At 38.6% G+C, this 23,640-nt stretch overlaps 1 protein-coding gene across 1 annotated transcript in view; it reads left to right on the forward strand.

Moving 5' to 3' along the window:
* The window catches only part of cnih3 (cornichon family AMPA receptor auxiliary protein 3), a 125,406-nt gene extending 113,341 nt beyond the window's left edge, over nt 1-12,065 (forward strand). Inside the window, exons 4-7 of the mRNA XM_078275143.1 lie at nt 1,212-1,324; nt 9,312-9,314; nt 11,223-11,366; nt 12,038-12,065. Coding sequence (XP_078131269.1) covers nt 1,212-1,324; nt 9,312-9,314; nt 11,223-11,366; nt 12,038-12,065 — 288 coding nt within the window. The remainder of the gene's footprint in view (nt 1-1,211; nt 1,325-9,311; nt 9,315-11,222; nt 11,367-12,037) is intronic.
* Nucleotides 12,066-23,640: the final 11,575 nt, after the last annotated feature.

The raw sequence follows: 23,640 nt of genomic DNA on the forward strand, positions 1-23,640 counted from the left end.
TTAGGGCTGGGCGATATGACGACATATATAAACATTCTATTGTATTTATTTTTCTTTATCGTTATGGCGGCATGGAGACATAAAAAAGAGGGAATTTTATATGGCTGTTATCACAGCCAAGGGGCCTTTAACCCTGTTAGGAAATAGAGGATATTCCTCAGAGCTGAGGCAGTTCAGTAAAAGGACCTTCCTGTTGGAAGTCCAGGAGGTGTGGTCCTCTTCAGTCCCACTCCGTCAGCTCTGCTAAATTCATGCAAATTTTGTATTTTACAAATATTATTTGTGCTTTATGTGGTTGGTGTCGGACGGTGACCAGTCTATTACTGCATAGGGTGGCAGCGTGAAAATATTTTTTCTAAAACTAGATAGTAAAATAGCATTTTTTTTATTTTTTAAATCTAATGTAAGGTGACCTTGGGTGTTTTGAAAGGCACCTCCAAATAAAATGTATTAGTATTTTATTATTATTAGTTCTGATAGTAAGTTAGTTAAAACCGCTTTAATATTGGCATAGGAAGGACCAATCACAGATCATCAACAATCATCAACAATCAGTCGACTATCGACTATATCGAATATTGAATCTAATGACACACGTTTAAAGCCAATCAGTGCAAAGAAAATGATACAGACGTGCTTGAGGGTCAGGTCTGGCGGTTCTAGTGTTAAGGGAGGGAAGAGGATTGGGATTGGGATTGGCGGGGAGGACTCAAACCTTTTCTTACACTTGCGGTTTGCAAGGAGGTTGTCTTGCTTCCTACATTCAGAGGGCTTAGCCCTGCAGTTATTGTGATAATGATGGAGCCCTGCTATCAGTGTGCAGCTACACTCTCCATAATCTAGATGAGGGCATTTAGCCATTTGGAATGCTTGTAGATAGAAAGATTTGCAGTGGCTTAATATAGGCTAGCCTAAAGATTTGAATGCTAATGCTGATACTTAATGTGTTTTCTTACACCTGTGGGCATTAAAATTATAATGTGGCATCTGCTAACCAACTGCCCTTTACGTTAATGTATGCAGTTCTTATATTAGAGCAAAGGTCGTTGGTGTCTGACTTTCTGCTTGTTGACATTAAAGTTCTCTAGCTATATCAGTGATTTAAGTCTGAGTAATCGGTTGTTCTTTGCTCCACTCCTCTTCTATCTGACTCATCCACCTCTTCCGCATCCTTCTGTCTCTTGCTCATGCTCTTCTGTGTCTCTTTCTAGTTGGTGCTACCAGAGTACTCCATCCATGGACTCTTTTGTATCATGTTCCTGTGTGCCCAGGAGTGGCTGACTGTGGGCCTCAACATCCCGCTGCTCTTCTACAACACGTGGAGGTGACTATCCAATCCATCGTAGTGTGTGTGTGTGTGTGTGTGTGTGTGTGTGTGTGTGTGTGTGTTTGTGTTCTTGACTTTTAAATGGATGTCCTCGCTTCTAAAAGGTTATGTTTAGGTTTGTGGTGGCATTGATGGTTAAAATTAAGATACGGTTAAAATATGGCTAAAAATTAAATAACTTGTATTGTAGATGATGGCAAAACAGCTTCACTGATCTGTTATAGAATATTTTTGGTCAGCTAAAAACACAAAAACATTGCATCCGTCACCACATTAATGTGTCGTTCCGTACTAAGCCCGTTTGTGACCAGTAGGCTACCGACAAAGTTTTCATTACTTCACTCAAATGACTTCAGCAATTTAAAAATAAAAGCTTAATTTACTTATTTATCAAAGGTGCAGGAATGCAGTTCACGGATCGTCGCAGCCCACTTGTCTTTAACGTAAAAAACATGTTGTTATAACAGTAAACTTGTCACGTTATAACGTGATACTGATCAATTGTGACATGGCAGCAACATGCTTCGGTAGATCTGGCATCTCTAATCAATGCAAACTTAATGTCATCTCTCCCCTCTTCCATGAGTGGGTTAGAGATTAGGTTAAATAGTGGAATAAAAATATGATACTATATACTTTATTCTCCCCTTAGGGAAATTTGTTTTGGACTTAAAAGCTGCACATTTAAATAAATGCCTTGACAGAACATATGAACAAACAATACAGGACCAGCTGTACCATTCACAACAATAAATTGCACATAAAGCATTGCACAAATCCTGTGGTAAGAACATATTGCATGTAACATGTTCTTCCCTCATTCCACAGTAAAACACCATGAAACTACTGTACAATCTCTACAGCCTCAAGCAGCATTGTTTTAAAAGTTTGACAGGGGTAGAAACAAATTTAGTTTTTAGAACGGTTGAGTTTACAGCAAGGGACTCTGTATCGTCTGCCAGAGGGCAAGTCACATTCTGTGAGGAGGATATGTGATGGGTCAGTCCATAGAAATAAAATGGATAGAAAGGCCATTTCCATTCAAATCAACGTAGCAGAATGGTCAGAGCAGCAGCCATTTTTTGTGTACTATTGCCATGGTAACATACAGTATAAACTTCCGGCAAGTCGCGGAGCTGAGGTTTTGCAGTAACGGACAAACAGCAGTGAAGTACTAATGTTACTAACGTAAGCTGTGTCGAGTATTCCATCTGTAATAAAGTGTCCTGCATATTCTCCGATCTGTACCAATGTATCCCGGTGGTACACGTGTGCGGTAGTTTGAATGCACATAATTGTTGTTCTAAAATTTCCTTCGGGATGAATAAATCTATCTATCTATCTAAAGTTTTGATGCTGAGAAGCCACTAAGCTACGCGAGGATTCAAGATGGCTGACAGTCGTTTTGGTTTGTGAAATTTCAGAGAATGCCGGAGCCCAACCCCCTATGGGCTATGCGGAAGTAGCTCCTAGTACTGGCTGTAGTCCTTTGCCTCTGGGCAAAAATCTTTTTGGCAGACCCAAAAGATTTTTTTGCAGACCCACAATACAGAGATCTCTGGTCTCAGGGGGACATGAGGGAGGGAAGCACAATCATTCAAAAATACTACCGTGTTTCTGCTGAGACAAAGCTTAATGATAAATCGGTGAAGTATCCCTTTAAAGTGTTATCCAAGCGAACGCCAAGATATGTACTGTATATGAGCTGACCTGATCGATATGTGTGTCGTGTATGACAACAGAAACATGATCCCCAACTGATCTAGGAAAACCAACTCTGGAACCAGTCACATATCTAGGTTGCGGATAAGGGCAGAATCATCCCTAGCTAACACCGGAAAATTTAACTAAATATGGCAAATCTCAAGGATGTTATTTTATTATTAATGTATGATGGGATTTGTTGACAATAAGAACAATATAGAATATCACAAGATATATCACAGCAGCAGAAAAAACACTCATTCATTCAAACACTTTTCATTCTGCTGACTTTACTTCACATTCTGATTCTTCACATGTTTAATTGCACCTTGCAAATGTTCTGAGGATTTTCACAACAAATGTTCTGGATAATATGCATGGTTAAAAGCAAGTATATCAGTATTCTAACACATCTCAAGCCTCTAAAAGGCAATGTCTGAAAAATGGGTCACCAGTCAGTGATCTTCAGATTTCTTTTGCTGCTTCTTCTTTGTCTGTTTTTGTCTTTGTTGCTGCTCTTCCCGCCAGTGCTGGTTAGACATACACCGCTGGCAGCCTGATTAGTTTAAGCTCATGTGCTCAGCTGGTTGAAGTTGCAAACTGAGAGGAGAGGAGAGCCAAAGAGAGAAAAAACATCTTGCTGTCTCATTAATTGGAGACTGTGCCAGATGCCCACCGGCTACAGAGGCTACTTCCTGCACAGCTGAGAGATGAAAAGACAAGGAAGAAGAGAGAGGGGGTAAGACAGATATGGAGGAGGGTGGAAAATGAAGGAGGAAGTGGCAGGAGCCAGGACGGTGAGGCGAGAGTGAGTGAAAGGAGAGAGATCTGATACTGACAAGGTGAGTCAGAGGAGAGTGAAAGAGGGAGGGAGGGATACACTGATTGTGATCAATTTATGGATAGTATGTGATCACACCAACATATATGGATGGGTATATGTGTGTGAACATATGTGTAGCTTCTTGCTTGTGAATGTCCATGTGATCTCTGCAGCGTTTACAGATGTTGCTGGGAGGGCTGCTTTAAGAGGTTTAGATTAACAACATTGCAATAGAGCTCAACAATGACCGCCCACTTTTTGAACGGCTCTAGTTCAGGAAGTGATTTTCACCATTCAATCTCTCCATTGACTTTTTATTAAATGCTTATACAAATAGATTTAAGCCTGGAACCAAGCCAACCCTCTCAGAGATGAATCGTGACCATAAAACTTTGTTCGCCGCAAAAGAACATTTTGAAAACAGTAAACGATCATAGACCTAAATGGTAGCAGCTCGCTCTAGCTGTTCGCAGGTTCGCAGGTGCAGTAAACATTTCCGTGGTAACCAATCAGAGACATTGTTGTCACTCTTAGGATTGTGGGTACTGTAGTCTATATCAACGACGTTTCATTTATGGGATAGTTCCGATGCCGCCGGAGGTTCCGCTGGATGTCTCTCACCTTCCACTTTCTTTTTGTTGGCATTCTGGTCGATTCGGGAACTGACAATCAAATTCTATTCATCTTTATTTTTTTTATTTTTTTTACTCCATCACACACTCAACAGCCTTTTGGGTACTGTGCAAGGTGAAAGGAAGTGCATGTTGCTGTTCTAAAAACAGGTTAGTTATTGTAGTTTGCACCTATGATTTGGCTTGCTCACCAATACGGTCAACAGTAGGAGCAGCTCATGCACAGCTCATGGAGGAAATTAAGGTACTAAAACCCTGAGAGCCCAATTGTCACAATTTGTGTCAAAATTTGTATCTCACGGATAATTGTTCACAAATCTGCTTATAAATCATGAAAAAAAGACCCTCGTGTCTTTGATCTGACTTTTAAAACCTCTAGTCCAGAGTGACTTAATTAATTAATTAATTTCCATTCCACCTCCAATAGCATTATATTATAAATGTCAGAGATGGATATCTCAGAACTTCTGCAAAACCAAAACTATCTGTGTCGCTAGGTACAACTTAGGGTAAATCAAAAAAATGTTTGTAAGGTAAACTGACACTTTTATTAATTAATTATAGCTAAGACTGAGTCAGGCAACATGGGAAAACTGAAGGGGTGTAACCTTAGATGTTGGAGTTACAGTACATAGTATGTACTATGCTGCGTCACCACAATGCCCCTACATTTAAAAAACCTGTATAAACTGAACACCAAAGAACAATATTAACTATGCTATAATAAATAAATAGCCAAAGCTATAAGACTTCTGTTTTCTTTATAACAAAATACTGTTGAAAAACAAACAGAACTAACTAACTAACTACTTGTGGGGTCACGGTAGACCTACCCCGCTTTGGGTTTAGCCAGAGACAACTTGCTCTGAGCGGCATTGCTGTGCTTCGCCAGCTACTCCTTTAAGTTATTTTGTGGAAGATCGGTAAAAGGCTGAGCTAGCGAGTGTTAGCTAGCTAGCTATCAGTCCAAGCTCAGTTCAAGAAGTGGCGGCCAGTTTCTAAAGCATTGCTCGCGACACGAGCTGAAGATGGATGAGACAAGTGAGCGGAGCTTGCGCTAAGTTTGTCTCACCGCTGGGTTGTAATTTGTTAAAGTTAATTTAGCTTGGTTACTAATTCAATCGCTACATTTACTCTCTTCGGAAATGTGAGGAAGACCCTTCCATCCATGGGGAGACCACTTTACGCCCATTTAACAAACTGACTCCTTATTGGCCGAGGTCGATAACTCTGGGAGTTGGAAGGGGTGTGTCGTGATTCTGCCTTCTCACTGGATCTAAGTGTTGCGATTTTGGTTGCATATCGCATATTGTTACAGCCCTAATCTGCACTCATATTTTGAGATACCATTTACGCTGTTGAAAACGTAAACTAGTCTGCAATAAAGCAAAGAGAAGAAGGAAGTTCTAGAGCACGAACCTGGCTACCCGTAGGCGAAATCCTGGCTGAAATAGCCTTTAGTTCTTCCTTGCCTCCAAGTACATCACTGTCACATCAAATGGCAGCGCTGCATGCAGGAAGAACAGATTTTGCAGCTGCAAAACTAATTGTTCTCCGTGAATATAGCACGCACTGAGGCATTTATTGCTTCAATCGACTACATTAACCATCAGTGCTGATTGCCCATATACATAAAAGGTGTCAAATTTTCCTTTTAAAATGCTTTGGTTGCCAGCTGAATCATTTTCAAAATGTGTGTGTGTGTGTGTGTGTGTGTGTGTGTGTGTGTGTGTGTGTGTGTGTGTGTGTGCGCATGCGTGCGTGTGCGTTCATGTGTGTGTGTTACTCCAGCATTTCTCTATATGTCTATGACTTAAAGGGGCTGTACTCAACATTCAGAACATTAATATAGTAGCAAACCAATATTTGCTAATTAATACTACTACTAAGTAAGTATTAATTGGGGAACGGTCTGTGAGAGCCATGTTGAGGCACTCCTAGCCCACTGTTTTTTTCTGTCTTTAACACTAAAACCGCCAGGCTCTTAAGCGTACTATTTCTGCTAATCTTAAGTAAGCATTTATATTTTAATTATGGAGCTTGTTTTTATTTATTGTTTTTACTGTACAGCACTTTGTTACTTGGTTTTAAAAAGTGCTATACAAATAAAGTATTATTATTATTAAACCGGACACCCAAGAGCATCTGTATCCTTTTGTTAGCGCTGATTGGCCATAAATGCTTCATCACTCTCTATCTCTATAGCAGCAAGGATACACATACTTAGCCTCCACATACCATACACAGCCAGATAGCTTATTTAACAGCTTGAACCCACACAAAGCAGCAATGTAAAATATGCTTTTTCATATGCTATCTAGTCCAAGTATAGTCTACAGTTCACACAAAACTTTTTTTGTTTCAATGAGCAAATCGTTTTTCATTAAACAACCCAAAATCCCCTCTATTTGGATCTATCTGATGCTGTTTTGAGTTGTAGCAGCATATAACCTGCAGCGTAAATTCTTAAAGTCGAAACAAATGTCGAAACACATTTTAATCAATTTTAACATTTTTATTTTGGCAGGTAAACTAAATGGTAAATATGCAAATCATTACATTATCACATTTGGTCTAAGGAAAGAATGACAATAAGTCCCCCTCAGTATTTATATTTGTCTCTCCATCTCTCCTGTGTCTTTTAGTTCAACAGTCAACACACAACCTGCCATCTGATGATCTGTGCATATCCACACCAACCTATTAAAATAATACAATTTAGAAATGTTAGTATTTTGTTCAAATAAAAAAGGTTTCTATGTCACATACATTTTCTCAATGAGCTGTACAGGCATTAAATACAAATGTGTTAATTTGGCTGCAAGGAGTGTACCAACGTTGATCTGCGCTACTCCTGGCGAATAGAGAGGAGTATATTTGGTTTCCTAAGCATTATTCTATCATTATGACAATATAGGCATGTGCAGAAAAGGTACTTAGGAAAAGTCAGGGCAGGGAAGGAAACATAGCACACACTTTGATGAAATAATTAAACATTTTGGATCACAATGTTAAATAGCATGGGCTATGGCGGTTATAGTATTAAAGCAAGAAGTGTTCATAAAATAAAAATGTTGTATTTTGTCTGTTACCTTTGCTTAGGGGAATTGTGAGACAAATGGTGCCAAGTTATTTTTTAATAATGACATTTTATTAGCTTTTTGTGTTGTAGTTTGTTAACTATTAGCTAAGCTAGTGTTTACCTCATTATATCAGTCACTTGTGCATCGATCTTTTATAGAAATACTTGGGAATTACATGCAGTGACTCATTACAAAACCCATTCTGTCACACTCAAAATACATTAAAAATCATTTTCAAATGCATTGTTGAAGATGTCATACATGCATGAGTCATCTATGGGCCAACAGAAATGTGAATGTACATTGTAATTCATTTATGACAACAACATGTATGATCATTTCACAGTTGTACCAAGATTAACCAATGCAAATGAATACAGTATGGACATGCATAAACCATCTGTTAGCCAGTTTAATGACTGAACAGACCACATGCGTAATGATGGAAGCTTCCTGGTTTAACTGTATTACCCATCATACCCTACAAAACATAATCTTAATGTTTAAGTGATTGAAATTCTCTGTAATGGGCTCTGTGGATTAAATAGCTGAACCCATTATCCAGCTATAGTAAAGGGTCATTTCGGGTTTTTCAACATTAACCCTATTTTCCTATGCATTGGTGTGACAAGTGACTAATATGAACAAGAATCTTTGAAATTGGTATGGAAAGTATTGAGCGAGAACACTGTAACTGCCAGCTGCGAACCGGGCTGCAATATAGGGCAAATGTGCATCATCAATCAGTCCACTAAAAGTGCTTGTTTTTGCTAAACCAATCAGACTCCATTTAAATAAATAACACTTTTAGCCTGTACAGAGCCAGCATACTTCTACATGTAAATGGGTAAATTAAGGGTTTATTCCAAGCAATCCAGAGTGCTAATTGTTGGAACAGTGGAAAGCCGAACCAAGACAGCTTTTGATAGTTTTATTTTGTTTCTGTTGACTTTGAATGAAGTGTTTTTTATGATGATAAATTTACTGTTGATTTAAATGGAGTCTGGTGGGTTTTGCAATAGTGATTCCGGGGATTTTTTTTATGTTAAATGTTAATGTTGTCAGGCACTTGAATCTGAGCATGTCAGTGGTAAAACAAGCACTTCTTGTGGACGTAAATTAAAGGTGCACAATTGCACAATAACATTGTAGCTTGTTTCACGACTGTCTTGCTTAATACTGGACCAATTATAAAGATTTGTGTTCCTACTTAGACACAAACATAGGGAAATAATGTCCAGGTTCCAAAAAAAATCCAACTGGTCTGTTTCATTAATATAGAAATATCCATTATTACAGTTCATTTGTGTCAGCTCTGGGGTCCATTAAGGGAAAATTCCCCTTATAAAAAGTAATGGTGCAATCATGTATCAGTACATAAACAGCCCTCTCAAAGCAAAAGGCAGCAGTTGCAATTTCCCTTTTCATGTTTTCTCATGGTGAATTTCCTTGAGTACTCATTTGCTGTATGACATATTGTCTGTTTCATAATTCTAACAGCCCTGAAATTAGTCTCACTGGGATGTAAAAGCTCCAGGAAACATCCTACAATTCTCCAATCCCACTCTGCTATTAATCACCGTCAGATTTTTTCTTTTGGTGACATTTCCCATCTTTATTTTACACAGCTTTAAGAGAGAGCTGTTTGTGTTTACAAATAATGATAATGCTAAAAGCATAGCAATAACAAATGCAGATTCTTTTATAGGGTGGATTTTCTCTTCAGGTTTTAAATCAGTCAGCAGGTGATAGATGATTGTCATTTGAAATGGGAGAAAATGTTTCATTGAAAATCATTGTTTGACTCATTTTTATGCACACTAGTTGGAGTTGCTGTAATCAACTTACTGAGCTGACTGGATTTAGAAACTTAGAATAAACCCCAGTCCTGATACCTTTATAACAACATAACTGACCTGGGTGAAAATGGATTTGAATATGCATTCAAATATGTAATCATACTTTGTTTAAATTAACATTTTGCACCACAAGATAAGTCAAACCAATCGCTCCTTATTGGGATATCCGAACAGTCAGTAATGGGGATAAGGAGTTACCCATATCCCCTTACTTACTGTTAAACCTGTGACGCTTAAACTAAATGTGGCAAACCCAAGAACTCAGCATCCTCACCAGTTGATGATCCATGTAAAAGACATGGAAATAATTAGCCACATCTAATAATCAGTCACAATGTTTTTTACGCAAATCTCAGGGGGAAATCTAACCACTATTTCCCCTATTATCCAGAGTTACTTCTGTGCCCCTAATAATCAAAGTTTCCATTCAGCATTTCCACAGCCTTCTTCTTCTTCACTACGCCTAGCTACATACTAAGCTGTGATAGTGGCAGCCTGTGGAAATATTGTATTTAACTTTGGGTCCTGTCCAGGCAATCATTTTTAACACTCCAGACAGACAGTAGACATCTGTGAAATACAAAATACCTTTAATCCGCTGCTGGATAAAAGGTTAAAAATAGTGTCTTGACTTTTCCTTAAGGTTTGTGTAGTAAACGCTATGTGACCAAATCAGTGTATACATAAAAGAGTGGTGGTGTCACAGATTGGGCTAGGAAATAAAGAGCAGTAGTAGCTAGTTAGCTTGAATATTAGAGTATATTGAGAAAGATTTTTTTGCTTTAATATAACCCTATTTGGATGCTTACTGTACAAAAACATTTTACTACTACACAGTGGATGTGAGCTTTTTTTTTAATCATAACCTGTAGTCCTACAAAAGACATACTTGGTTTTGAACGTTATGCTAGGTTACTACAGACGGTTGCAAGCTAGCATGCTAACATTTGCAGCCAAAGCTAAGGCTTATAAAGACACTCAGTGCGTTTTCATGCACACCAATATTCCACTATTATTCCGAATATGACAGCATTCCAAACATGTTTCCATATTCCGGTTGAATATTCCGAATAAGGCCTTTTTCCGAATATAGCATTTTCAGATTAAGACGTGGGATATTCCGGTATCATTCGGGTTTTAGAGGCATTGTTGGGACATGTATACAGCGCATTTGGAATATGCGTCTCAATAAGGGTTTTTACCGCAGATTGCGGCCAGTTTACGGCCTCTTGCCTGTTTACGGCTTACGGTCAGCTCTGTGCGTTGCTGTGGTTTCAGTTTGCAAGGCTGGAGACCCGATAAGAAGGAGAAACACAGCTACTTTTAAACATTATCAAAGACTTGGATGTCAACAGGTTTTTGGATATGCGCAAACATTGCACATTGAAGGAATGAAAGAGGGACGCTGTGTTCGCCCAGTCCAGCAAGTCCCCCACCGCGTATTGATAGTTTAATCCTTACCTAACACTTTTACTAAGAACCCTGCTTTCGAATGTGGCGGTATCCAAAGTTTGACAGGCCTGCCGTACGTAGTTACAGTTGCTAAACTATGAACGATTAAACATCAGGAAAGGGGTTTAGGGAACGGTCGATTTTCACAAACATATTACTACTACTATTTCACCCACATCTGCTGCATGATGTTGTCCCCATGCCATCTTTTTCCATGCCATCTCCTTCCTCATTTCCTCCCATCATCTCCCCTGCCTACCTCCGTCCCTCTGTCCTTCCCCCTCCCCCTGGGGTCTGGAATGGGTCAACTACCCGCGATGTGGTCTTTGCCCTCTGTGGTAGGTACTTCCATTCCCCAACGGACACTAAGGAGCTGCTCTACGATCCAGCATCCGTGATGAATGGCGACACGCTCAAGTTCTGCCTAAAGGAGGCCTGGTGCAAGCTCTCCTTCTTCGTCCTCTCCTTCTTCTACTATCTGTACTGGTGAGCATGTGGCAGGTGGTGTGGGACAATAATTGGATTATGTAAAGAGATTACATCAATCTGAACAGATTTACTCTGAACAGCTAGAGTAAAAAACTATGACATCAAACTGAAGCTACTTTAAAAAGAAATATTACTTAGACCAGGAATTGAAGGGAAATAGTGAAAATGTAAAACTAGGGTTTGTTTCCATCCCTATTTCTATCACATGATTATTTAACTTGGTTTAATTCCCCAGCTCTGATAAAGAAATGTGAGTGCAAATCACTGAATAAAGTAACCATTTCTCTGGCAATCACATGCAAGTTATTTAGATCTGTCAGGTTACTTAGGTTTAATATTAGGCCCACTACTGCTAATGCATGTGATGTTGAGAGAATTTGATTCTTTACTTCATTGACAAGCACTACCAGAATGCTTAGGTGGATAAGAGAGGGAAATAAACATTTTTATTTTGTGTTTTTTATACATAAGTCAATTCTGTAAATCATGGTATTTTTTAAATAGCGTTTTTTGTTTGCCTGTGAAAAGTTTTTTCGATTTTTTAGAGTTTTTGCTAAAATGTTCTACTTTTACATGATAATAATGCACACAATGTTGCTGTCCTTGTCTAATAATGCTGTTATTAATCACTCCGGATTCTTGTTCCATGTGTCATGTGGGTGCTGCAGTGTGTGGAACCTGGATATATCCCTCTAATAGGTCTTATCAATGGAAACACTTAAAGGTACAATCCTTTTTTTCACCTTATTTTATATGGCAGTATATTGAGACGGAATAGTTTTATTCTCAAGAAAGTTTTACCCTAATGGTCTTCCATATGGTCACTACAGTTGATCTTGATCTGTTTTAGGGGCAAGTTCGTTATTAATGTGCCATGAAGGACTGTTGTGACTATACGTATTGAAGCTTTGAACTGATTTTAAGATTTTAGTAGAGCCATGTCGGTTACAGATTGTAGTTTCTATGGGCCAGACATGGCAGCATAATAGCAAAGAAGAGGATTTTTAAAGAAAAATTATTCCATTATTTAAAAAGGATTGCAACTTTAACATGGAGTTGTTCTTGTATATGTGTGATAGTGCTGTGAGTAAACATTTGACACATTCTGGACAGTCCCATACTTGTAGAGAAGCGATGCGCTGTTTTAAGGCAGTAGGTGCTTTGTTAATAGTGATGTTGATATGTTTATCACAGCAATACCACACATGTAGAAAAGCAACACCATGAGCAATGTGGTGAGTGTTATTATTCTACACAACACAAGGTACAATTCTTTGGTGTATTTGTTTGGTTTTGATAAAAGTAGCATTAAGTTAACCTGAAATAACATCCTAAAATCAACATATGCCAGGGAGATAAGGTGCTGCTTCTTGTTAATGCATATCTTTTTTCAAGATAACTTTAAAGATAATGTGAATTGTTTAAATGTACAATATGTGATTTTTCTGTTGCTAGGGGTCTCTAATTCAAAACGATAACAAAAGATGCAGTTTGGTGACACTGTGGCGTAGCCTGGGATCAGGGGAGTTGTTGTCTTTACCACCATTGCCATCATTGCAGTCAGCTTCTCCCAATTAGGATTCCTTCAGTGTTAATTGTTCAGAAGGTTTTTACCAGGAGGTCCCCTCCGAAACAAACAGACATGGTGATTATAATAACCCTAACCCTAAATAAAGCCGTTTCATGTAAAACTCACTGTTTCTCCAACACTGTTGAGCTCAGCTTGTTGGCATAGGGGCTGGGAGCCAAGCTGCCAAGAACTTGATAAAAAGTAAATTTATGATAGCTTCAGGCATACAACCACAACCCAAGTGCAAATATAAATATAACACCATTGACAGGCGAACAAATGTAACAGTTACTGACCATTACCTTAAATAAAAATACAGATTTCTCTGGGTAAGAACATTGTTAGACACATTTGGGCTAATGAATGAAAGACATTTATGTTGTTTGTATTTGTGTCTAAGTGACTGACGGGAACAACAATCTTTGACATTGGTCCAGTATTAAGCGAGATCGCTGCAGTTGGCAGCAGTGAAACAAGCTACAATGTAAGTTAATAGGGCAATTGTGCAGCTTGTATTTACGTTCACAAAAGTGGTTGTTTTGCAACTGACAGGCTCAGATTAATATTCTAAGTGTCTGACAACATTATGGAAAGGATTTCTAAGGAGGTCGACCTTTCTGGTAAAGAGTAATATCCTTTTTTTAAACATAAATACATCCACGAAATTGCGTTCGCTTTAGCCACCAGACTCCATGTAAATAAACAGTAATTCTAGCATCGTAAAATACACTTCATTCAAAGTCGACATAACAAATTAAAACTATGAAAAGATTTTGGGTCGTCTTTCCACTTTTCCAACCATCACATTTGGTTGAAATAAACACATACTTTACCAATTTACATGTGAAAATACACGCTAAAAGTCTTGTTTTTTTAAATGGAGTCTGGTGGGTTTAGCGCTTGCGACTTCAGAGCTGTTTTTGGTTAAACAGTAAGGTCTTAAAGAGGTTTTTAAAAGGCCTATCTCTATAGGGATCCTTTTCATAATGTTGTCAGACCCTTAGAATAAAAATCTAAACCTTTCAGTGGCAAAAAAAACTAACACTTTTAGTGGACCAAATTGATAATGCACATTTGCCACATAGGGTTACATTGGAGCCCGGTCTGTGGCTGCCGGTTACAGCAATTTCAAAGATTGTTGTTCCTATCAGTCACTTACACACAAAAACATAGGAAAATAGGGTTGAAAATAATTACCCTTTAATAACACTTTTTTCTGCTCAAAATGTTCAAAATACCTTAAAGGTAGATTTATAACATCAACATAGGAATGGAAAAATATGCTTGCTTTATGTGCTTTGCTTTACATGTTTTATTTTCTGTTGAATATGAATAGATTAATTGTCAAACGTTATATTGATGCTGACACTGTTACACTCATTAATTAATTTTTAAATCATACATTACCATTAGGAATAGGAGAAGATTGTGGTTCAGTTTAAAATAAGTCAGTTTAAACAATTTGGTACAAGCTGCTGTTTTTGACAAGTTGGGAGTGAGAACAGTTTGCACAGAAACACACAGGCACAAAACCCCATGTATGCACATAATGAAATTTTGCATGCCATCACAGATCACAGATGAACACACAGCTCCACCTGAGCGCTCACCTCCACACCTGATTTAAAATCCTTTTTGGTTGCTCAGTGGAGCTTATCTGGTGCAGATGATCCACTGGAATTACTATATAACTCTTGATTTAGTCCATCTGGGCACACAGCAGGGGGACAGAAGCACAGGCTCAAAAGGCATTGAGCAGCCTTGGGCTAAATCTATTTTTTCATATGGTTCATCTATTTGACATGTTTGTGTACTTAGATGAATAAATTAAATTCCTCTATAAATAATCAAAAATAAATTAAGAAAAATAAACCAGTGCAACATTTGTCATATTTTGTTTCAATATAAATACTAGAAGGGTCTGCACAGTTTCTATTCTACCTTTGCCCCAGATGAGCTCTGTGCTGTCTCACCCTTCCCAGCTGTAGCTCTTCTGATACTGGATGATAGAGAAGCCCTGCCTCACTAATGGATTTTTCCTCAAAATGTAACCTTTGACTATTACACTCCAACCTTTTTTCTTACCTTTCTCCTCCTGAACTTGTCGTTTCTGTCACAAGGATGCTGTGTCATGTGATGCACTCCAGTGACGAGTACTTTTCCCTTGCGAGATGTGTACAGGAATCCTGTCTAACCCCTGTGGTCTAAACTTAGCATGTTGTATACTGCTGCCTGAATGCTATTCTGGTGTACATTTACAGATCTAACCTTTTCATCAAATTTGTTGTTCTTTCCATCTTCCTGGGCATACAAACTGGACATTCTATTTGCTCACACACATATACACGCACACACACACACGCACACACACACACACACACACACACACACACACACACACACACACACACACACACACACACACAAGGTTAACCTCGGCTCATTAGCTAGACAGATGTTGAAAGCTAATGGAACATGAAATAAGCAACATCTGGCTCTAAAGGAAAGTGCTTGATATAAAATGTTTTTACAGGCAGGGAATTATGACATACATCCTTAATTTAGGAACGTTGAAAAAAAACATTAACGTTAAAAAACTCAAACTCACTCACTCTAACATTATGCATTAGGGGTGAGCCACCTTGTCAGAAAATCCATCTGTTATATTGTGTTCTTCACTGGCATACTGTACTGTGGACCAATACGTGGTCATGGAAACACAATGCATTTTTCAGTGAAGCAGAAGCAAATGTGTTCATGCATTGTTTTCGCTTGTATCACAATAGTCATTGAAGTGTATGTGTTTGCCAATGGACCAGATTAGATTTGAAATGTACGCTGCTGTTGGCATTTCTAGGTTGGTAGGAAAATACTTTTGGGTTGGCTGATAAACACCAGCATTATTACAGTAGCACACAAATTCAAAACTCAAGTTACTCTTTTATGATGAGATTACATCCAGTTTAGCTAAAAAAACATTAATTAGGAAATAAACTTGCCAAAAGACACTGTCTAACAACACTGTGTGATTGGGAGTGGGCTGTGTGTTTTTGTAGTTCAACCAATAGAGTGATGAGTCTTCTGTGGCAAAGGAATCAGAAACGATCAGTCTCAGTGGTTGGAATAACTTCAATGCATTACACTTAAACTTTCATGCATAATGGGCTCCAGACTAAAAATTTTTTAACCACCATTCCGAAAAACAACTTTAACCATACCAAAGTAATGTAAACTGTCCCACATGCACCTCATATTTTTAGAAATTTTGCTATTTCAAGGTACAAATGTGGGACTTAATTATGTGGGAATAATTTTTGCAATCCTCAAAATTGATACAGCAGAAATGTTTAATTTTTAGTCTGTATATAGTCCTTAATTGAAATATAGTTTTTTTTTTCTTTTTACTTTTTTGAGCACTGGCCCAATCGAGCAACTGGCTGTTTGAATTTACTACCCTGACGTAACTTTTTCAGTGTTTCCCACAGGGTGAAAATTTACTTGTGGTGGTGGGTGACGCAAGATGTGATGGCGGGTTCAGTAATAAACTAGTCAAACCAAAGTGAAAGCAGTGACTACATAACATTATCAGAAAGAAATAACTATTTATATATTAAACAAATTAGAGTAAAGAGGATGAAAGTATATCCTACATGATATGGCATCTGACACAATTTCAGGGTAGTTATTAGGGCTGCACGATATGAGGCAAATATGTGATATGCCATAATGTTGAATATCGCAAAAATGATATATTAGATATTTACTTGCCATAAATAAACAGATGTTAAAATGTACTGAGTTCTGCCTTTCTGCTGCTTTCAGTATTCCGCTAAAATACAACAAATTGCTCGTTGAATTTAAAACAAATGAAAGGAAAGTGTAGCCATGATGTGCTTTGTCAATTAAATCTGTTTTTTTGTGTCCTGGGACACATTAAGGACCGCCTACTCAACTGCGAAGGAGACACCATACTGAACTTAAAAGTACTTCTCATGTCACAGAAACCAATGAGAGTGAATAATGTGTTTTGGATGTTATTATAATATGTCGGTTAGGCCTGCCCCTGACTATGAATTGACATAGTCGAACGGTTCACCAGATAAAATACCTGATTATCTGGAGCTCAAATGTTATATGTATTAACAACTTACCCGTAATACTATACTATGATCCATACAGAAAGTTACGTGTTTCTACAGTTTTATTAGTACAGTTAATCCCACAGCAAGACTACCAGCAGCATGCTACTACTGATGATAGCCTCTGAGCCTGAAGTGAAGTGCTTACTCTGTCATGAACGTGGCGCGTGACTTCACGAGGGAGAGGGGCTGGAGGCCGCCGGTCTGTGTGCGCTGTAAAAAATACAGCCATGATTGAGATAAAAAAAAATGTAATTCATCTACCTAGGTGGGTCTCAATCTACCTATAGTAGGCCACTCCATTGTAGTCAGCGGTTGGTTTAAGGCCTTTACACAGCGTGACGAATAAACAACACAAAAATGTGAAACAACCGCCTGCGAATATTTTGCATCAAAACTATTCATACTGGCAGCGTTGCAAATTTGTGACAGTTTCAAACATTCGTGGTGGCGGTGGGACAGTTTGAGGTCCTTCTGGAGACGATGCTAAGTGAGAGAGAAAGTGATGGGAGATGCAGTGTGAGCACACTAGAGAGAGCAATCGAAGCAGAGGAGAGTTAACTGCAAACCGAAGCAGGAATAGCTAACATTAAGCTACTGTAAGCTATTTTATTGAGTTTCCTTTAAGCGCAATACTGAGTAGTAGCCATAGACTGTATTTAGCGTGTAGCGTATGTCTAGGGCTTTTATTGTGAAAGGTAAGAACAGAAAGAGTGTCTCTGTTTAACGTTGCCTTTGTCATGGTTCACGGATGTTTAGTATCTAAATCTATCCATGGAAAAAATATTTTTTTCAGTAGATATCTTAGTTATAACAGGATAGAGCTAGCAAATCAGCTTGGTGTTCATATTTGCAGTAATTATTCAGTTTGGGAAATCCGACGATCTCTACAAAGCTAACATTAGCTTAAGGTTGACTTAACAGGGAGGGACTAGAAATCGTCTGTGTTGCTTTTTTTTATTTTTTATTTTGAGAGCGAATTGCCCCATAATATGAATACAGTTTCATTCACTTCAGTGATGCTTACGAACCTCGGCGCAAGAGCCTCGGTCCTAGCCGCATCACTGTCGTGCCAATAATGATGTTAAATCAAACCCTCTTGTGTAATATTGCTTAATGATCATACACTCAATTTGTTCCACTGTTCATGGACCTGATTAGATTTGGACACATTTATAATCAATGTCCAGGTCTAATAAGAGCAACACCCAACCCAACTAGGCCCTATTTGTAATAAGAGCTTTTCATCCAAATATGGTATGCTCATGAATATTTAGATGAGCTGCTCGGTGATTGGTTGAGCGAACCACATACACATACATTGGAGACGAGACAGTGCAATGTTATACATTGTCTGCTATTTCGTTATTAAATTCACTTCTGAGACTTTTTAATGCGAGAAATCAACTATATAAAGCTCAAATATGGGCCGTTTTACAAAAATGTATGGCTAATTGCAAATTTGGTAAGACGTGTCAGACTTCATAAGCTCCACACAGTCTGACGAGAAAGCCTGGGCTCCATAACCAGGGCAAAGTCGTTTCTGGGTTACTTAACTACTGGGGCTCGGGGCTCCGCGGAGCTGGCCGGCTGCCGGCATAACCAGAGTAGATTTACAGTTTGAATTTCGTCACGCCACTTATATTACAGCTACCCCAAGGTCTTACAAAGCTAATACTTGTGTCCGATTTCAATTTAATGCATTTCTGTGAATATGAGGGGTTTCGTTAGCTGCTAGTGTCCCTTCAATCCTATGGGTAAAGATCGCGGCTAGTTAGCTACACGTTCGGCATAACTAGAGCATATTTACAGTTTGAATTTCATCACGCCACTTATATTACAGCTACCCCAAGGTCTTACAAAATTTGCAATTAGCCATCAATTTTCGTAAAACGGCCCATATTTGACCTCTACATAGTTGATTTTTCACATAAAAAAGTCTCAGAAGTTAATTTAGTGGTAAAATAGCAGATGAACAATGTATACAATTTCTGAGATCTGCGCAACCTATTCAGAAGACCACCTGATCTCAGATATAAATGTTGGGGCGTGACAAAGATAGAGACCAGAGCCAAATAAGGTACAGCCACATAGTTGACGTCAACTATGAGCTTCGTTGAGATTTGCCCGTTTTCAGAGGCAGTTTCAAATTGTGAGATTTGCAGAGGAAAGAGGTGTCAATGGGATTTTGAGGTTCTATGTATGTCCTATTTACCCACCAAACTGTCGTTATTCAACTCTGACAAGGTAAAATCGGTTTTGCATTCTATCACCCCTTTAATGAAGTCTCTAAGGAGGAACCAGCCTTTCACTCTTGATATGTCTGTCCCTCACCTCACATATCCTCTCCTGGCTCTCTCTCTGTGAATTTTCCGTCTTCTCACTGGAGAGATTACCGGAGGTGTTAGGAGCTCAGAAAGGCCTCTGGGATGAATACAAACATTTGGAATCATCAGTCACTGTCAGCGAGGTGCTGATCTGTTCTTGTCAAGTCACAGCTCAGTGAGACAAGTGTTGAATCCCCGATCTGTGATTTTTGGCTGTTAGTTGTTGATTCATGCAATCCTCTGTTATTCTCTTTTTTCAAGTAAACATCACAGAGCACTGTGTGTTGGGCAAAAACATGATACAGCAACGCATTCCCATGAAGAGGTTCGTATGATATCGTACAAAAATGTATGCACACCAATTTGTATGTTATCCTACAACATTAGGCGACCCCCAGCTGGTCATATGACGCCGGGTGCAGAGTTCTGTGAGCTGTTAGTCGTATCAGCGGCCATTGGTAGTTGAGTTTAGCCAACACTAGGTCACTGTGAGCCGGCTACAGAGCTCCATGAGCTGTCAGTCATATCATCGGTTGTTGCTAATTGAGTTAAGCCGACAAAAGGTAACTTTGAGCCGGGTACAGGACACTACGAGATGAAGATCCTTTCAGGGGCTGGGGCAGTTGAGTTTAGCTGACACAAAGTGAGCATCATGCGGTGATTATAGTTGAGTTTAGGAACCAAACGAGTATTTCAATTTAAAAAATAAGATTTTGGTTTGGAATAAAACACTCCCATTAGTCATTGTGGTGCATACAGCAATAAATACATTAAATATATATGAATTACAGTGCTTTACTTTTCATAGCTATATGTACGAATGGTTTAATGAGAACAGCCTGGATATAGTATATTGACCACATTGGGGAAGAAGCTAATCTCTGTCCATGGTTTACTTAAGAAAGAAAATGTGAAATCACTGTCACTTTGCAGCGATGTGTGCTTTACAGTTTGTTTTGTACGTCTGCTCATTGCATTACATGATCAGCTTTTGCTTTTTTATTTTGCATTCAGTAGCAACTTTTCCACAGCAGCAGTTTTTCAGAAATGAAAAAAAAAACAGCACAATCTTGTCAAGAAGGATTTTGTTTTTACATTTTTTTACAAAACCTAAACATGAAATATTAAGACATTTAAATGTAGAACCACAAAATGTAATTAGTAACAGTAATAAGGCATTGTCTTAACAATAGCATGTGTTAATTATTTTAACAGCTCAATATTAAAAGCCATTATTATTGAAAGTGCTCATATTATGCTCATTTTCAGGTTCATAATTGTATTTAGAGGTTATATCAAAATAGGTTTACATGGTTTAATTTTCAAAAAACACCATATTTTTGTTGTACTACACACTGCTGCAGCTCCTCTTTTCACCATGTGTGTTGAGCTCTCCGTTTTAGCTACAGAGTGAGGCATTTCACTTCTATTCCATCTTTGTTGGGAGTCGCACATGCACAGGAGTGTTTCTAGGACTTGAGGAGTTTCGGGGCTTAGCCGGGCCAGTGTATGTTCATCGGAGGGTCCTCCCCCAGAATTTTTTAGCATTAAACACTTCATTTCCTGCATTCTTGTGAATTTGTATGCACCTATTTATACCTTTTTCTGAATCAATATGCTGGAAATATCTTTACGTAAAGGGAAACATAGATTACAATCCAAATATAAAACCATAATGGAAATATATTTCAGGAAGGCTCTCAGGCATTCTGTATTGCTTTCAACTATTTATTCTCCTTTGGATCGATTTTTCTAAAATCTGAGTCAGCACACATGTAGCCTAGGCATCATTTACTCCTCCCTCCTCTTTTGCGTCTTTTGTTGGGGAAGTAACCTCCTTAAATGTGCATATGACAATTATTCATCTCAATGATACATTATTCATTTTAATTTATTAATAAACCCCTGGACTGTAATATTTCAGATGTTTGAGCAAGATTTCTGCTCTCAAACTTTGTGCACATTCAAAGTATAACTCATCCCATCTGTGTTCTCTGAGATTTGGAGGAGTCGTGATATTTTGAGAATAATGAAGTTATAATTATTATAACTTTATAATCTTGTAATATATTACAAGAATAAAGTCACTATATTTCAGAAAATAATCTACCTGCACCATAGCCTGCTGTGCATTACGTGATTGCTCTGCTGATACGGTAGATCTCAGACCTTCTGACAGACACAGAGCCCCGTTTGGGTCTCTGGTCTCTGAATGAGACAAAGTTTAGGGAAGTGGCTGTACTACTACTGATGTACTACTGCTCTAAATCGAAACTACTGCAGAAATACACAGAGCACAAACGTGTCACATCTGCCGCAGCATGTCGACAGCAGAGATGCATCCATAAACCTGAAGCTGCGCAGCTTTTTACAGCGAGAGTGGACACTAAGCGACCCACTTCACGTATAAACATTTGATGTCAGCAACATACATAAAATCAACTTTAAGCTTCAAACTTCCAAGGGCACAAACAGACTTCCTATTAGATCAGTTGATAAAGGAGTATTTAGATGAATCAGCAGGAATACTAATTATGGATCAATGAAATGTTTAAATACACATACACACACAATGCTTGAATGCTTTATCTAATTAGTGAAACAGGCCATTAGCTTATTTGAATTGTTAATTTTCCCTTTGTCACCTTCTGCCTGCCTGGCCAGTCAGAGAAGTGTTGACTCACTTTCCATTTCCTGTTTCTTCTTCTTGTGTTTCAGTATGATCTACTCATTGGTTACCTCATAACAACTGATTTATCAGCAACTGGAAAGAAAGAAAAAAAGCCTCTGGATTCACAGACTGCCACGGTCTTGGTCTAGAATTGAAAGACAGTAATTGTAAAAGTAAAGAAAAGAAAGGAAAATGTTTTCTTCTGTGGAGCCAATCAATGAACTGGATAAGGGTTGAAGCGTCTTTTCTGCTTCATCCCCTTTACAAGGAAGGACAAGTTTTATGCTCGCCTGTATATAAAAACTGAAATTAAAAGTCCTGTTTACAGTTTCACTGGTCATAGCGAGACCCAAGTTAATCACTGCCTGGCCAACGTTTGTACCACATGTACACGCACGCACACACACACACACACACACACACACACATACACACCTTCCTCTGGAGTGATACCGTACTTACTATACAGTAGCAGCGCAGGTAGCCCAGAGGACGAAGAGCACAGTAGCGTTTGCACAGTTTGTCTCAGGCACAGCATTGTGAAGCACTGTCCAGCCCAGCACAGCTCACCGACCCTCAGTCACGCCCCCTGGACGCCTCACCAATCGTAGCTTAACTGTTGAGCCAGGAGTGAGGGCTAGATGGACGAGTGGATGGACGGATAACATTGTACAGAAAAGAGAATGCTCTGGAAGAAATGCCAGAGCAGCCAGTTCTTAATAGTTTCTCCCAGACGGCACATACAGTCCATGGCCCGAGGGTTTTTCTTTTCAACATTACGTGAATGGCTTTTGTGACGTGCATTTTGGTGTATTCTTTAACAAAAGGCATTTCTAATTGAATTATGATCTACAGCTAACGGTATTCTATAGAGAAAATGCCTACTTAGTGTTATCCTAGTGTCGTTTAATTGTGGAAAATTTTTCTAAAACTTAAACTAAAAACTGACACCTGTCCAAGCTTTTATAGTAGGAGCACACATTCTTTGCACAAATAATGTCTTTGATCTTGCACAATATCCGCAATATTTGGCTATATATTTGAAATGATTTATGATAGTCTAGCCACACAGGCAAAGGTCTTCCACCATCTAACGAACTATCCAGTCCTGTCTGAAGATGGGGAGACAATGTGAATTTTTTCTAGCTTGATTTACGCCATGGACCAACATTTAGTTTTTTCAGTATTGCAATTGATTTATTTATGTCTATTTGTGATGGCTATACTGATGGCTTGCCTCCATGCTCTATCTTAAACAAAATATTACTTTCCAATGTAACCACACCATGATAAGACAGCATATAGTGAATAAAGCAGAGGATGAGAAAGGTGCTAAGCATTGATCTGTCTTTATCTGTGATTTCAATAAAAGCAACTGAAGCAGATGATGCAAGTGATACTGTATATGAGATCTGTCTGAGAATATTGATGTACTACTGTATAATGATTCCCAGAAAATGCTCCCTTTCATATACAAGTCAGATGTCAATGGACAAGCTCAGCTAAAGATTATTATCTCTGCAGCTAGAACTCATTTAGTGTCTTGCTTAGAGATACTTCAGCA

The sequence above is a fragment of the Sander vitreus genome, chromosome 18 (genome assembly GCF_031162955.1).
Source record: "Sander vitreus isolate 19-12246 chromosome 18, sanVit1, whole genome shotgun sequence".
Lineage (NCBI taxonomy): Eukaryota > Metazoa > Chordata > Actinopteri > Perciformes > Percidae > Sander > Sander vitreus.